Genomic DNA, 13,298 nt, shown 5'->3' with positions numbered 1-13,298 from the left:
AGTCTGGAGAAAAGGAGGCTCAGGGGAGACCTTACTGCTCTGTGCAACTACATGAAAGGAGGTTGTAGTGAGTTGGAGGTCGGTCTCTTCTCCCAACCAACAAGTGATAGGGCAAGAAGAAATGGCTTCAAGTTGTGCCAAGGGAAGTTTAGACCGGATATTAGGGAAAATTTTGTCAAGAATTGGAACAGGCTGCACAGGGAGGTGGTGGCATCACCATCCCTGGAGGTATTTAAAAGATGTGTAAATGTGGTGCTTAGGGATATGGTTTAGTGGTGGACTTGACAGTGTTACATTAACAGCCGGACTCAATGATCATAAAGGTGTTTTCCAATCAAAGTGATTATAGGATTTTCTGCCCAGTCCTGCACCAGTGAAGGAGCCTTGTGCAGTGACACAAGCTGGGGCTGGAGATGGAGCTGCCCTGGAACTGAGGGCAGTAAGTGGCCAGAATCCAGCCCTGCACTGCGCAGCATCCTGCACTATGTAAGCAGGGCACAGCCAGGAAATGGAGAAAGGGGTCATCCTCCTCTGCTCAGCATGTACCAGTCCATGTCCAGTTCTGGGATGTCCTGAGGTCTTTTCCAATCTGAATTATTTGATGTTGTTAGGTTATCGGGGCAAATGGAGATGGTGTGCTATTTTGTAGATATCGTAAATCTGCGTCACGTAGGAAAGTTGATTTAAATTAATGATATGATTTCTCATGGATTGGTATAGATTGCTTCTAGGTAAAGTAGGTAAGCTAAAAAAAAAATAAAAATTTAAAGAAACAGGTTTCCAGGATACATGGAGGTAACGTATTAATAGGAAGAACGTGCATATCTAAGACATAGTATTTTGGCTAGGAAATTGGAGGGTAGGAAAACGGGAAGGGTAGCTGTAAAGCATATCTCAGTCTACTTTCCTTACAGATTTAGGAAGTCACAGTTTCCTTTCAGAACAGCAAGAGATTCATGTATATATATTTTTCAGAAGTTCGTGCAAACCGTGTAGTGACTAGCAGTCAAAGTAAATTTGACTTTTTTAATACCAAACTTTTGGTGTTAAAAGAAGGAGCCAGTACAATACTGGCTATTGTACTCCAGTAGTAATGCAGAAAAACTCGATAAGTGGTAGTGTTCTGGTGGTTTTAGTGACCATATTATTTCAATTTAGTGGGTTTAAGGAGACATTTAATTGCTGAAGTGGATGACTGATTCGCTCTGTTTTTGGCTATCAGACCTTTATGCTGAGGACTGACAGTGTAATGTGATCATTTTTTAAGTAAACCACTGTTATTTTTGAAGTGGATGTGCGGGATACATGCAAGCCCTAACGTTACTTTTTTCACTTTGTGAACACCTGTTTCAACATTTTGTTGTCTCAAGAAGAGTGATACTGCCCAGATGTTCAGATTTTTTCTTGGATGGATTTCTAGTGAGTTAAAGCCCTTTTACTGAGGGCTGGGAAAGCATTGGTGAGTGTAAAAGTGGAACAAGATGCTTCAGTGATCAAATTTGCATGTTTTTTTCGTAACTGGTTTGTATCTTGGGTCAGTATATACCCCTTGGTGGAAGACGTGGTATATATACTTGTATGTCCAAAAAAATTGAATCCCTGACCAAACCCTCTTCTAATGCATGATTTGCAACTTTTTTTTGAGTGTATCCCTATTTCTCAGTAATACAAAATACCAAGAAGTTAAATTTAGTGTGGTACATCCCCAGAACAAAGAGCAGTTTTACGGGTTAAGGAACAAAAAGATGAAAGGGATGAGGCTTATTTCCTACTGTAGAGCATTCAGATATTTTCTGTAGTCTTCTATATCCCTGTTTTTCTTCATGGGACACAAGACAAGGTGGAGTAAATGTGGTCTAAAATTGATATGAGGAGGGTGCTTGCAGGTGAAGCACAGTCAGAAATGGAAAAGGTAACTGTCCCTTCTACTCATCACCTGGTAACTTAAGTTGTTACAGGTATCAGTTGCTTTCTGAGACCTACAGAGCTACTTTCATTAATGTTAAATATTTTGCCAGCTTATGCCTTTGTGGAGAAAGTGCATGTACTTCTGTTGTATTGTTACCACCAACTGTTTGTGGTGTAGTACCAACATACCTTAGAGAGCACAGTCATCTTTGAGGCTGATTTTTCCCCTGTTGCTGCTGTTGTGTGTTAATGCATCAGGTCTTTGTGCCTGAAATTTGAGGAGGCAGAAGACAGGAAGAAGGTGCAATTCAAACCCAGGGACTTGTTCTTGTAGGCTTGTGAGGCTATGGAACGTAACTGGAATCCGGCTGACACTGAGCATTTGTGGCTTTCCTTTGGCATCTGCCTGCTTGTTTTGACGGTTCTCTCTTACAGCACAGAGCTAGACAGGGAAATGAATGAATTCACTGGCAAACTTTCAGATGTATTAGTTTTTTATTAACCATTATTTTCCTTTCAGACTGTGTTAACACGCCCAAGTGCATACGCTGCTGAACAGACAAGTCCAGTACACACCCCAGCCTGATGATTTAGTTGGTTTTGATGTGTGTACTTTTTTGCAACAAAGGCTTTATCTGTTCTCAAAGGACTCAAAACAGTGAAGATAGCCACACATTGCCATGTTATCTTAGATTCTGTGTAGTTTTAAGCAGAAGCTAAAAGTGTGTACTTAGCTCCCCTTTATTTCCTCATTCATCACTGAGAAGTTAAATTAACACACTTGGATCTGCTTCTGCCCTTTCACTTGTCCTCCTAGCATGTTCATTTCCTCTGAGAGTTGCACTGAAATACTTGTGCATGACTGCCCAGTTGACAGTGTATTTCAAAAAGCATATAAGAGTCTCTGTACTGAAAAAGATCTTAAAGCAAAAAACTATAGATGGTATCTAAATTTAAGTCATTTCAGCTTTAGAAGGATGATCTCTGATAGGCACAGAAAGCCTCAGTGAGCTCAGCTCTGCAAAGCCAATCTATTTCTCCAAATTCTGCACTTAACTCCAGATACACTTACTGTGGTAAGAAATACTCTTCATGTTTTGGCCTGAACAGATTAGAAAATATAGGGGTGTGTGAGGAGAAAAAAAATGTGCTTTGCTTGATTTCAAGATGTGTTACAAATTGTACTGGCAGCTACAGTTGGCCTGTACCCAGCTGAAAGCTGTAGTTGGGAAACCCGAGTTGTTATGGTCAAGGTAAGAAGTACAGACACTTCTTGGGGGGGTGCTTGCTGTCCTCCCCAAGTTGTGCTCTCTGGGTGGGCTTCAAACCAAACACAAGAAGTTATCCTCCCGCACTTCCCACCCCCAACTACGTAATTGTTGACGTGCAGATGAAGTAGTCTTCTAGATGAAGTAGTCCTGAAGATGCTTCAGGACATCCTCCTGGTGGGCAGGTGAGATTAAATCACAGCAGTGGGCATAATTTGCCAACAGTAAGCATTGTAAGGTGGGCTTTTTAGTAGCTTGATTGTATGCTTTCTGTTAAATAGATGGCTACTTGAAAGTTTGTGGTGCATTCTACTTGTATGATATGGACAAAATATTTCAAAGTATTTATTCTAACTTTTTATATTAAATGTTTCTATAAATTTTTGGAATGGGTGCATTTGCAAAAAACAAGACACCTATTTAGATCTAAAGGAGTAAGAAATCTTGTTATGCCATTAATAAGAACACATTGCAGTTTTTCCACATATGGTCCTTGTTTCCATTATGTGGGAACAAAAAATTGTTAGCTACAGAATACTGAATGATATTACTTAAACTGTTTTCTCAGTATTTCCTTTATGCTTATTAGAAGTCATGTTTTATGAAATAAACAGAATATGAATGGCTGCATTCTTACTGCCTTTGTAATGTGCCCTTGCTTCCCCTCTTAGTGCTGGTGATCACATAGCAAATATTTATCTTCCATTATAGAGGACTTTAGAGTAGCAAATGTAGTGCTCATGAGTTTAAATTATAAGTACCTTTATAATCATAATCAAGTAGAATAGTTAAATGGGTGTACACAGGAAACAGGAGATCTGACTTGCTTAGACTTGAGCTGAGTGATGCAATATTTAAATGAAGATATTATAAATCAGGTTTAGCATTACTTCTATCTTGTATTCAATGAAGTGAACTTGCTTGTTCTTCTGCATGAACTAGTGACAAAGGCATTTATACAGCTTTTACAAAATAATTGCATATTGCTAATTTACACATTGGTGGAGCAATGTAGCTAATGAGATTTCTATCAAAGCCTGGCTTTATATCTCTAGATGTATTGCAGATTTGCAGAGTGCAGTACCCTTTTACACAATCACAATGGTGAAAGAATATAAATGTGGCTTTGTTTCATCAATAAAATGTGAAAATCTAATTGTAATATACAAATTAAAATTTTGAAACAACAGCAAAGCATCTGACTGAGATATTTTCTTAAGTCAGAACAACTCTGAAGCAGGTTTCTTAAAAAGTTTGAGTAATATTTTATATTTTGTTTAATATTTTTTTCATCTTTACAGAAATTGACTTTTGTAGACTTGATAGCATTTGTACTTCTTTTATAACTAGAAGGCATTCTGATTTTCACTTATGTAAGCAACTTGCTGCGTGTGCTCTGACCAGGTCATCTCTTTGTGGGTAAGTGTTGGAGCCAGTCCTTCATTTGTGAGATCTCGCTTGAGAGCCCTGTGCTGCCACCTGGAGAGGGGGACCCTAAAGGTGTTTTGGGTGTCCTGAAGGAGTGATTGGACCAGTTCACCCTGCAGATGAAGTTGCGTAAACTCTGGTAATTGCCGATTTCCACTTTATGACTCAGTAACTGGTCTAAGCCAAAACAGTATTTCTGACTGCTTCAGAATGGGCTTGAAGATTTATTACTGCTATTGCATAGGGAATTATGAATATCTGTTTGCTGGCTGTGGTTGAGAAATACTACTTGACCAATATAGGAATACAGATGCGCTTGTAACATGATGTAGTAGGATTTGAATTTAATTAAGTGTTAAGTTGGGTCCACTTTCTTTTGTATTTAGCAAACACTGCATATGAGCTTGCGCTTCTAGAGGATATGTTTGGTGTATACAGAACACAGAATAAAAATTTAAATGTGAACATTTATGCAGTTTGGGTGTTTCCATGTTGTTTGGTTTGTTAATTCATAGAATTAGTTGTGGATTTTCTTAAATCAGTAAAATTAGTAGCTTCAGTATTTTGTGTGCTTGGTGGTGGTTGTGTGATTTTATTTCTTTTTTTCTCTACAAATGTGTACTCCTCTCTCCCATAGATGTCTCTCCCCTCCCAAGCCTCCCCCACCAATCCTTGATTTATGTGAAACCTTTAGTAGAGTAAAAGGGCCTCGAGTAGAACTGCTCTGTGAAGTTTGGAGAAGGTTTTAATGAAAAGTTTCATTGTTATTTCATATTTACTTACCAAATCCTGCCAGAGTAAGTTCTTGCCAAACTAGTTTTATATATTTCTTGTCTGGTCTTGCTAATGTACTGTTTTGTATCAGGATCTTGTCTGACAGGAAAAGCAACCAGAGCAATTCAGGCTATGGCACAACAAATAGGTGATGCAGGAAAAATGAAGACTATCTAAAACTTCTTAAGCAATATCGAGAAACTTTTAAAGGAACTAATTAGCAAAAGTGATGCAGCTTATATAACAAAGCTATTTTTAATGTAGATGCTGAAATAACACAATAGTGCTTGAGGAGTGGGTGTTTCTACTATTGATTCTGTAATCGTGCATGCTTTCTTAACATTTGCCTTGGAGGGGGGAAATACTTGTGGTAGGAAGAAAAAAAATAAGGATACAGGAATATTGGAGTGGTAATTTCAGTTTAGTTGCTGTTTGTTTTGATGGATGTATTCAAGTCACTGAGCCAGTATTTCAGTTATCTGTTTTTAATGTTTCTGTTCTTCAGTAAGAAGATTAAGTGATACAAACAAAAGTGGTGAAGTGTGTGACATAGGAAGGATCAGACTGTAATAAAGGCCAAACTAGGTTTTCAATTTCTGATTTTCCAGTGAAGCCTGGCTTATGGTTCAGTTCTGACTTGGCTTTGAGATGGAGAAATTAGCAAAAGAAATCTGAATCAAATCCTTAGAGACTTGATTCTTGGTGAGCAGGTGCATCATAGCTCAGCAGTTTGGTTGTGTCTTCAAAACCTGTGTCTTCCCCAGTGTTTCAGCGTCCAGTGTAGATACGAGAGGTAGAGGAGATTTTTGTAATGGGCGGGAGAATTAGGAAGGATCATCTTTCCTCTTAGTTTGAGAGCAGAGTTTACAAAGGCACCTCTTCAGCCGACGATCATTTAGAATTTTTTTATTAAGGAACTTTAAAGGATTCCTGGTGTACATAAAAGGCTTTTTCCAGCCCTGTCTGTAAGTCCTAGTGGAGTATTCAAACTTAACAAAAAAGTTTAGTATTTGCATTATGTACCATTTTACAGAATAAATTTCTGTATAATGTAGCTGTGTGCGCACCTCTGCATGCATGGCAGTGAGAATAAGGTAGTGCTATTTTTAATTATTCCTGAATTTTGACCTAAAAGAAACAAGTGCTGAATTATGTCCTACAATGTGCTACAGCAGTACTTTCTGTTCGGTGAAAAGCCATGTCCTAGGAAAATCAGTGAATTGTATAATAAATACTTGCTTAGAAGAAATGCAAGCTAATGATATTTAATACTTGGAGAAATTAGAGAAAAAAATCTGTAATTTAATTTGTGAAATGGCTAGCCTAATGACTGTAAAATGTAATTCTGAAATCTGATCGTCTGATGATGATGATTTACAGCAGTATTTAAGGTGGAAGTACCTGTAAAAAGAATGAAGTAAGTTTCATGGTTATCAAATTTCTCCAAAATCTTTGACATACCCATATATCTCACATGCAAATAAACAGTGTTCTAGCATATTAAAACCCAAATGAATCTCCCTTAATGTTCTTTTATGCAGCAATGCTGCTGAAGTATGTCCTGTCAAGATTTAAAAATGCATACGCATTTTTAGAAGGATTCTGGTGGCCCCATTTCTTGTCCTGCGCTGTCATTTAAGAAATCATGGAGTTCTGGGGTTTTGTTTTGTTCTGTTTTGGTTTTTTGTTTAGTTTGCTTGGATGGTTTTTTTTTGTTTGTTTGTTTTGTTTTGTTTTGTTTGTTTGGTTGGTTTTTTTTTGGTTTTTTTTTGACTTCTAGATACTGGTACCTGAAAACACTGTGATGGTAATTGCTAGTTTTAGGAAGTCAGGCACTTTGCAAGATGTTGCAGGTTGGAAGGTCTTCACTGAAGTTAGTGACTTTCTGCAGTTGTGCCTGCTCAGTGAAAAAGCAAGGAAGCTTACTGCTAGACAACCTGGGGCACTGCCACTGTTATGGGGGAGTATTTCAGAAGCAAGAAAAGATTACTTATCACATTCAGATTGTGTATTTACAGTGGAACTTTCACCTGTTAGAAAACAAACCTTTTAAGAATAGCACATTGAGTACTAAACAGCACTCAGGTCATGTAGTGATATGTAGGAGACACTTTGTAGTGTGTTTTATAAGTGTAGTGTGTTTTATAAGTGCCTTATAGTTTCCTTTTGTATCAAAGGTAATAATGAAGACCATAAAGCCAATCTTCCCAGTTGCTGGTGGACATATTGTATATACAAAACTACATACACATATATATGCATACATATACACATATATATGTCTGTATGTGTGCTTATATGTATCCTTTTTAAATTCAAATGTGGAAAGTGTTCTTTATATAAGGTTTTGATATACCATCTACCAACTCTTCCAAAGCATAGGTAGAAATCCCTTTGATATAATTTAAATATAGGGTTTTACCCTTTTGTAGCTGTCCTGTAAATGCTTCCACACACTTTACAGCTGTTCTGTAGCATTTTGGGCCTGTTGACCACTGTCCGAGATACTTTATTTTGAGGACAATGTATTTTCCTTTTACATAGCGCATGGGAATTCTGTTCCCTCACGTGTCAGTGGTGGAACTGGGACTCATGTAGAGCTGATAAAAGTGGGAAGAGTATGTATCCAATCTTGGGCAATTTTAAAAAAAAACTTTGGCTTTATATATCAATTTACATTTATTTACAGGAATATGACCTAAATGGCTGTTTTCATGTCAAGCATTTGTAGGACTGTGATGTTAACTATTTGGCGGAGTAACTTTTTTATGTTGGTATGTGATATCTGATATTATTTTCTTTTCCTTTTATGCAGGATCCAAACTACTGGATACAAGTACATCGACTGGAGCACGGGGATGGTGGGATCTTAGATCTTGATGACATTCTTTGTGATGTAGCCGATGACAAAGACCGTGTAAGTACACATAGCTGTGAAAACAGCTCAGTGCACTGCACGTTGGCATATCAGTGTTCTGTGTTTCTTGCACGTGCCCAAAAGTGGGAGCCAATACAGAGGTCTTTTTTTTTTTTTTTTTTTTTTTTTTTTTATATAGTTTCCTTGACAAATGTGAGAAATCTGTTGCTGTTACGTTTTTTCGAATGTTCAGGAAATCTTTTATTGCAATCGTGGGTTTTCCATGCTTTCTGGTTCTTTAAAAGTTCAAGGAAGAAAAGGAGGCTGCAAGAATAGACAAACCTCATATGGCAGAACAATGACATAAAAAAAAAAAAAAAAGAATCTGTAAGTGAAGATTTTAGCTTCCTGTTACCAGTTGAATATGAGCAAAAACCCCATGCTCTTTCTAAACTGCATAGGGTTGGTGGATTGTTTTTCAAAAAACTGACTGGGACAAACTGCTAGTTACAAAGAACTTGAGAAAATAATTACACACTGCTGTGTCTTGAGTGTGCTTATTATTTTTTTAAAGTAGAGATTTAGTTCGCAGTCAGCCAAGAGGGTTTTGGTTATTGGCTGTTTGAGGTTATAGGTACTTGTGTCTTTGAATTCCTTGTTGAAAAAAGGGTAGGTAAGAAACACTGTGGCAAACTGCAAAGACCTGTATAGAAGACATTTTTCTCTGCAGAGCTGCATGTGTTTGTTGAAGCTCTTGAGAGCCTTTGAGCCTGATACAGACTTCAGCCTGGAAATGTGTTTCAGGACCCTACTCCTTCACAGACAGGAATCTTAATTGCCTCTTTTGGAAGCAACAGGCTCTCTGAAGGCTCCTTGAAAACTGTCCAAATGATGACTCTTACGCTAATTTTTCAGAAATAAATACTTTGCCTGCAGTTACTTCTTGTGACAAAATTTAATTGACATGGTTATTTCAACCAGGACTTTATAAAGAAAAATTATGTGAGGAGTCTTGGGACATGGAGACTCCTTGCTGTCTGAAATGTTGGGATTACTCAAGCTGTATAGGGTAACAGTGCTGAGTTTAGAGGAATTTCTTCCATAAAAATAGTGCCCAGCTAAGATTTCACAGAAAGCTAATTAAAACCTCTAGTTAGGTATCTCATATTGAAGTGCTCAGCTGCATGATTAGTTTAACTTTTGCTTACAGGCCTCAAGGAGGCTGGTGCAAGTTGTCGCTATGTGTGTATATATACATACATACATGTGTGTGTGTGTGTGTATATATATATATATATTTTTTTTTTAACTTATTTGAATCATGCACTTAGCTTCTCATGTGCTCCTCCCTTCAGAAGGAGAAGTTTGAATTATGGTGACTTCAAGACCTCATTCTTTGGCTGTTTCCTTGCTGCCTTCAAGTGCGGTAATTCCTCAGAGTGAAACTCCGTGGGTGTTTTTATGTGCGTGACTAATAGGTGAAAAACTCTGACTGCAACTGAAACAGGCTAAGTCATTATTACAATATTGTTTTTGTGTATAGATGGACAAGATACCTAGTAATTAGTAGTATTTATTTCTGCATTTACCAAGCACATATTCTCTGATTCTGGAATCCAGGATGTCTCTACTGATAGTGTTTAGCAGTTAAATTTCCCTTTTCTAAGGGACCTTGTAGCATTTATTAGAAAGGTGCAATATAAACGTGCACTGTGCTATGCTCATTTATATCCTTAAATTAATCATTCTCACTTGACCTTCACGTTTGATTGTTTTCAAGCATTGCAGTCATTAGTCATTGTTTTTCAGTTTCTTGTCTTATATTTTACAGCTGACCTTCCTGGTTCCCTTTAGTTTTGGATTGCTAGCTTTGCATTTGATGCTTCCTTCTTGGCAAGTGTATCAACTCGTTTTGTGTTAGCAGAATCTGATATAGGTCTCATTAATGCATTGTTCTGAATATATCTCCAGTTAGTGATATTTTGTACATATACATGGAAGCATATCTTGTTAAAAAGCATTTAACAGATATTGTCTAAGCATTTAGTTAATTATTACTGAGGTCTGTAGGATTAGTTACGTTTAAAATTAAACATTAGCCTATATATATATATATATATTATTTTTTTTTACTTGTGGCAAAATATCTAGGATATTGCAAAACTCTTTAGATGTAGGGATCATTCCCATACTGATAAATGTAGTTTTTGCTTTTTTTTTTATGTTGCTTTTATGCCATAATTGTACAGTGTAATATAAGCGCAATACAGAATGCAAAGCAGCTAAGGACGAGCTTGTCATCTTGATGAATTTATTGCTCTGTATAGTCAACTATCTTTGTAAAAATAAAACTTTCAATAATGTAAAGAATATGTTTACTCCTATTCTACTGTCTCCATGGAGAAAATGTTCTCTACTATAACAAATACAAAGACCCTTGGAGACAGCAGCTGTTCTGAGTGGAATAAGAGAAGTATCTTTAGTGTCCTTTACATTAAAATGCAGCATGGTAGGGTGACTCCATTTAGCTTGTTCTGTCCCTATATTTTGGTATTCTCTTTGTCACTTACTAAACCAGAATGAATGAGTAAAGGTTAACCAGTTGCTCTCTGGAATAATTTGTGATGTTCAGTGTTGTTCCCCCTTAAAAAAAGGAGAAAAACATAAAACAAACTACACGGAAAAAATGATTTTGCCAAGCTATTTATTCCTTTGTGAAACACCTTTTCTTAAATCCTTTAACATAATTCATTGAGAAAGTGCACAATACTTTCTATTCTAACTTAGCTGGCATGCAACTTCAACATTCATATTACTACACATGAAGTTGCTGCTGAAAACTTGGTTAATATAGTTAATGGTCATAATACTATTAAAACAAAAAGTAATAAATGCTTATTTGGATAATTTTTTTCATGGAAATCTTCTTTGCGATTGTTTGATTGAAGTGCAAATTTTGTCCAAGTTTTATTATGGAAAGATAGCTCTCAATGGGAATATATCAGTGTTTTTTTTATATTTATCTTTCTCTCTGTATACATAGTGGGTTGTCATACAAGTGGGTTGTCCGCTTTTGTTGTTTTTGAAAAATGCTTGGCTAGAAGAAACAAGAGTCTGTTTTCAACTACTGGCATCCATTCCAGTCCTCAGTATGAGCATGTTTGGTACTGTGTGAGGAAACTCATGAAAAGCTTGGGCAGATGAATAGCAAGTATCTCTTTTCCAGAAATAAAGAAAGTTACACTTTTGAACTTGCTTTTAGTCAACTGCATAACCTATTTTCATTATTTTAAAAGTCTACTTTTCTTGTGCATTCCGTAATTAGAACACTATTTTCAAGATAGGTTAACAAACTGTTTTGCTTGGATTCCTGTTACTTGTAGCACTTTATTTAATGTCTCTCAGAAACATATGTCGACTTGACAAGTTTCCAGCTTGATGATAACATAGTTGATGACCTCAGTTCAATTCTTAGTAAGCAGACCTTCTCAACAGCAAAAAAACCCCAACAAACTGATGAATAAAGCCCACCCCAACCATCCTTAACCATGGTTTCTCTTGGCAGGCCGAGGCACTCAGACACTTCAGTGATCCTCATACTTTGGGTGTAATATGAAAGTACTTGTTCAGGGATCTTACAGGCCTTTGTTTGTCCATGGAAAAAAATATTCAGGAAATTGCTGTGTAATCGTCCATTTTAGAAGTACATGTATGAATATAACCTGTTCCCAGTAGAATTCTCACTGAAATAGTCACTTGTATTTTGTACAATTTAAAAAAAATATTTCATGTGCGCTTATATATTTTTTTCCTGCATAATAATGCTCAGGCTGCTGTTCAGAGGAAAACTTTGGAAATCAAAATGTGTTTCGTGTAGCTACATTTCTGAAAAATAAGAGGCTTTTCTTCCTTAGAGTAAAAGGCTCTGCCATTAACAGCCACTGGTTTTGATGAGCAGCTGGGCAAATAGAGATAGTTTGAAACAATGTAGGGTATGAACGTGATGTCAGTTACTCATAAATTCATTTACCTGAGCATAGGTTTTTGGTAGCGTGGAGATTAGCGGTCTGTAAATGTTAAAGTATTGGCACTTACCATTTCCTTCATCACTGTCCTAATAAATTCAACACTCTAGTTCTCAAAAATAACCACTGTATTTTAGTCTATGCTTAGACTTAGAGTGTGGATTTATTTCTCTAAACTAAGGAATGGCTTTCTTTACTTGATTTGCCATTTTCAAATACTTGGTCAGCATTTCACTCTGCATAATTCATAGTTATGCCCACTGAATGCAGAGATGAAAAATAGAGGAATATGGTTTGGTATTGTCTGGAGTGAGGTTTCATGCTTACCACAGTGTTTGTGTGCCTGGTGTTAGTATCTGGCCGAGGTCACTGTAAGTTCAACTCGATGTTGGTACATACTGCTGGTTAGACATACTTTGCACCTCCCAGAAAAACACAAGAAGAAGTTGCTGTTTTGAGCAGAGTAGTGTTGGTGACAATGGGATGGAGATTAATTTCATAGATTTGTGCTGAAATGGGAGTTTGTAAACATTCATGATCTAGAGTTAACTAACTTAAGTAATCAAATTGCTGCTGAAAGTCAGTGAGGTCAACTGCGCTTCATTTGCATCTGCTTTTAGAGACCTATGGAGATTCTATTAATATTATTATCAGTTTAGTCCCTGCTTGCTTCTAGTGTGATGTGAGAAAGCAGCTTCGTCACATAACAAGAAGGGATATTAGGAGCTTTTCCCAGTGTAGTGGAACGGAAATGAACTTTTGGTTTCTGTGTTAAACAGATGGTCAATTCTAAATAATACTGTTGTTTTGTTTACTTCCTCTTGGAAAGCACTGTTGAATTATAGAGGCATGTGATACACAAAATGTGGGTTTGGAAAAGATGACTATATTTTGTTTGTAACAAATATTAACTTGAAACAAACACAAAAATACATCTATTTTGAGCAAACACATTATGATGTTAAGGTTAAAGGTTAGCTAGGGACTGGGGAGTAGTGATTAAAAAATTGTGCTGCTGTTGATTTTTGTTCTTTCATT

The 13,298-nt window shown here is 36.8% G+C and overlaps 1 protein-coding gene across 8 annotated transcripts in view; it reads left to right on the top strand.

Moving 5' to 3' along the window:
* PARD3 (par-3 family cell polarity regulator) overlaps nt 1-13,298 on the top strand; it is a gene marked incomplete at both ends in the record, with an annotated part of 466,908 nt that overhangs the window by 41,684 nt on the left and 411,926 nt on the right. For all 8 annotated transcript variants that reach the window (XM_080611294.1, XM_080611295.1, XM_080611293.1 and 5 more), the window contains one exon: nt 8,194-8,295. In XM_080611294.1, the coding sequence (XP_080467420.1) occupies nt 8,194-8,295 (102 nt within the window). The remainder of the gene's footprint in view (nt 1-8,193; nt 8,296-13,298) is intronic.

Source organism: Psittacula echo (genome assembly GCF_963264785.1).
Source record: "Psittacula echo genome assembly, chromosome: 2".
Classification (NCBI taxonomy): domain Eukaryota; kingdom Metazoa; phylum Chordata; class Aves; order Psittaciformes; family Psittacidae; genus Psittacula; species Psittacula echo.
This window is presented reverse-complemented; position numbering and strand designations above follow the sequence as displayed.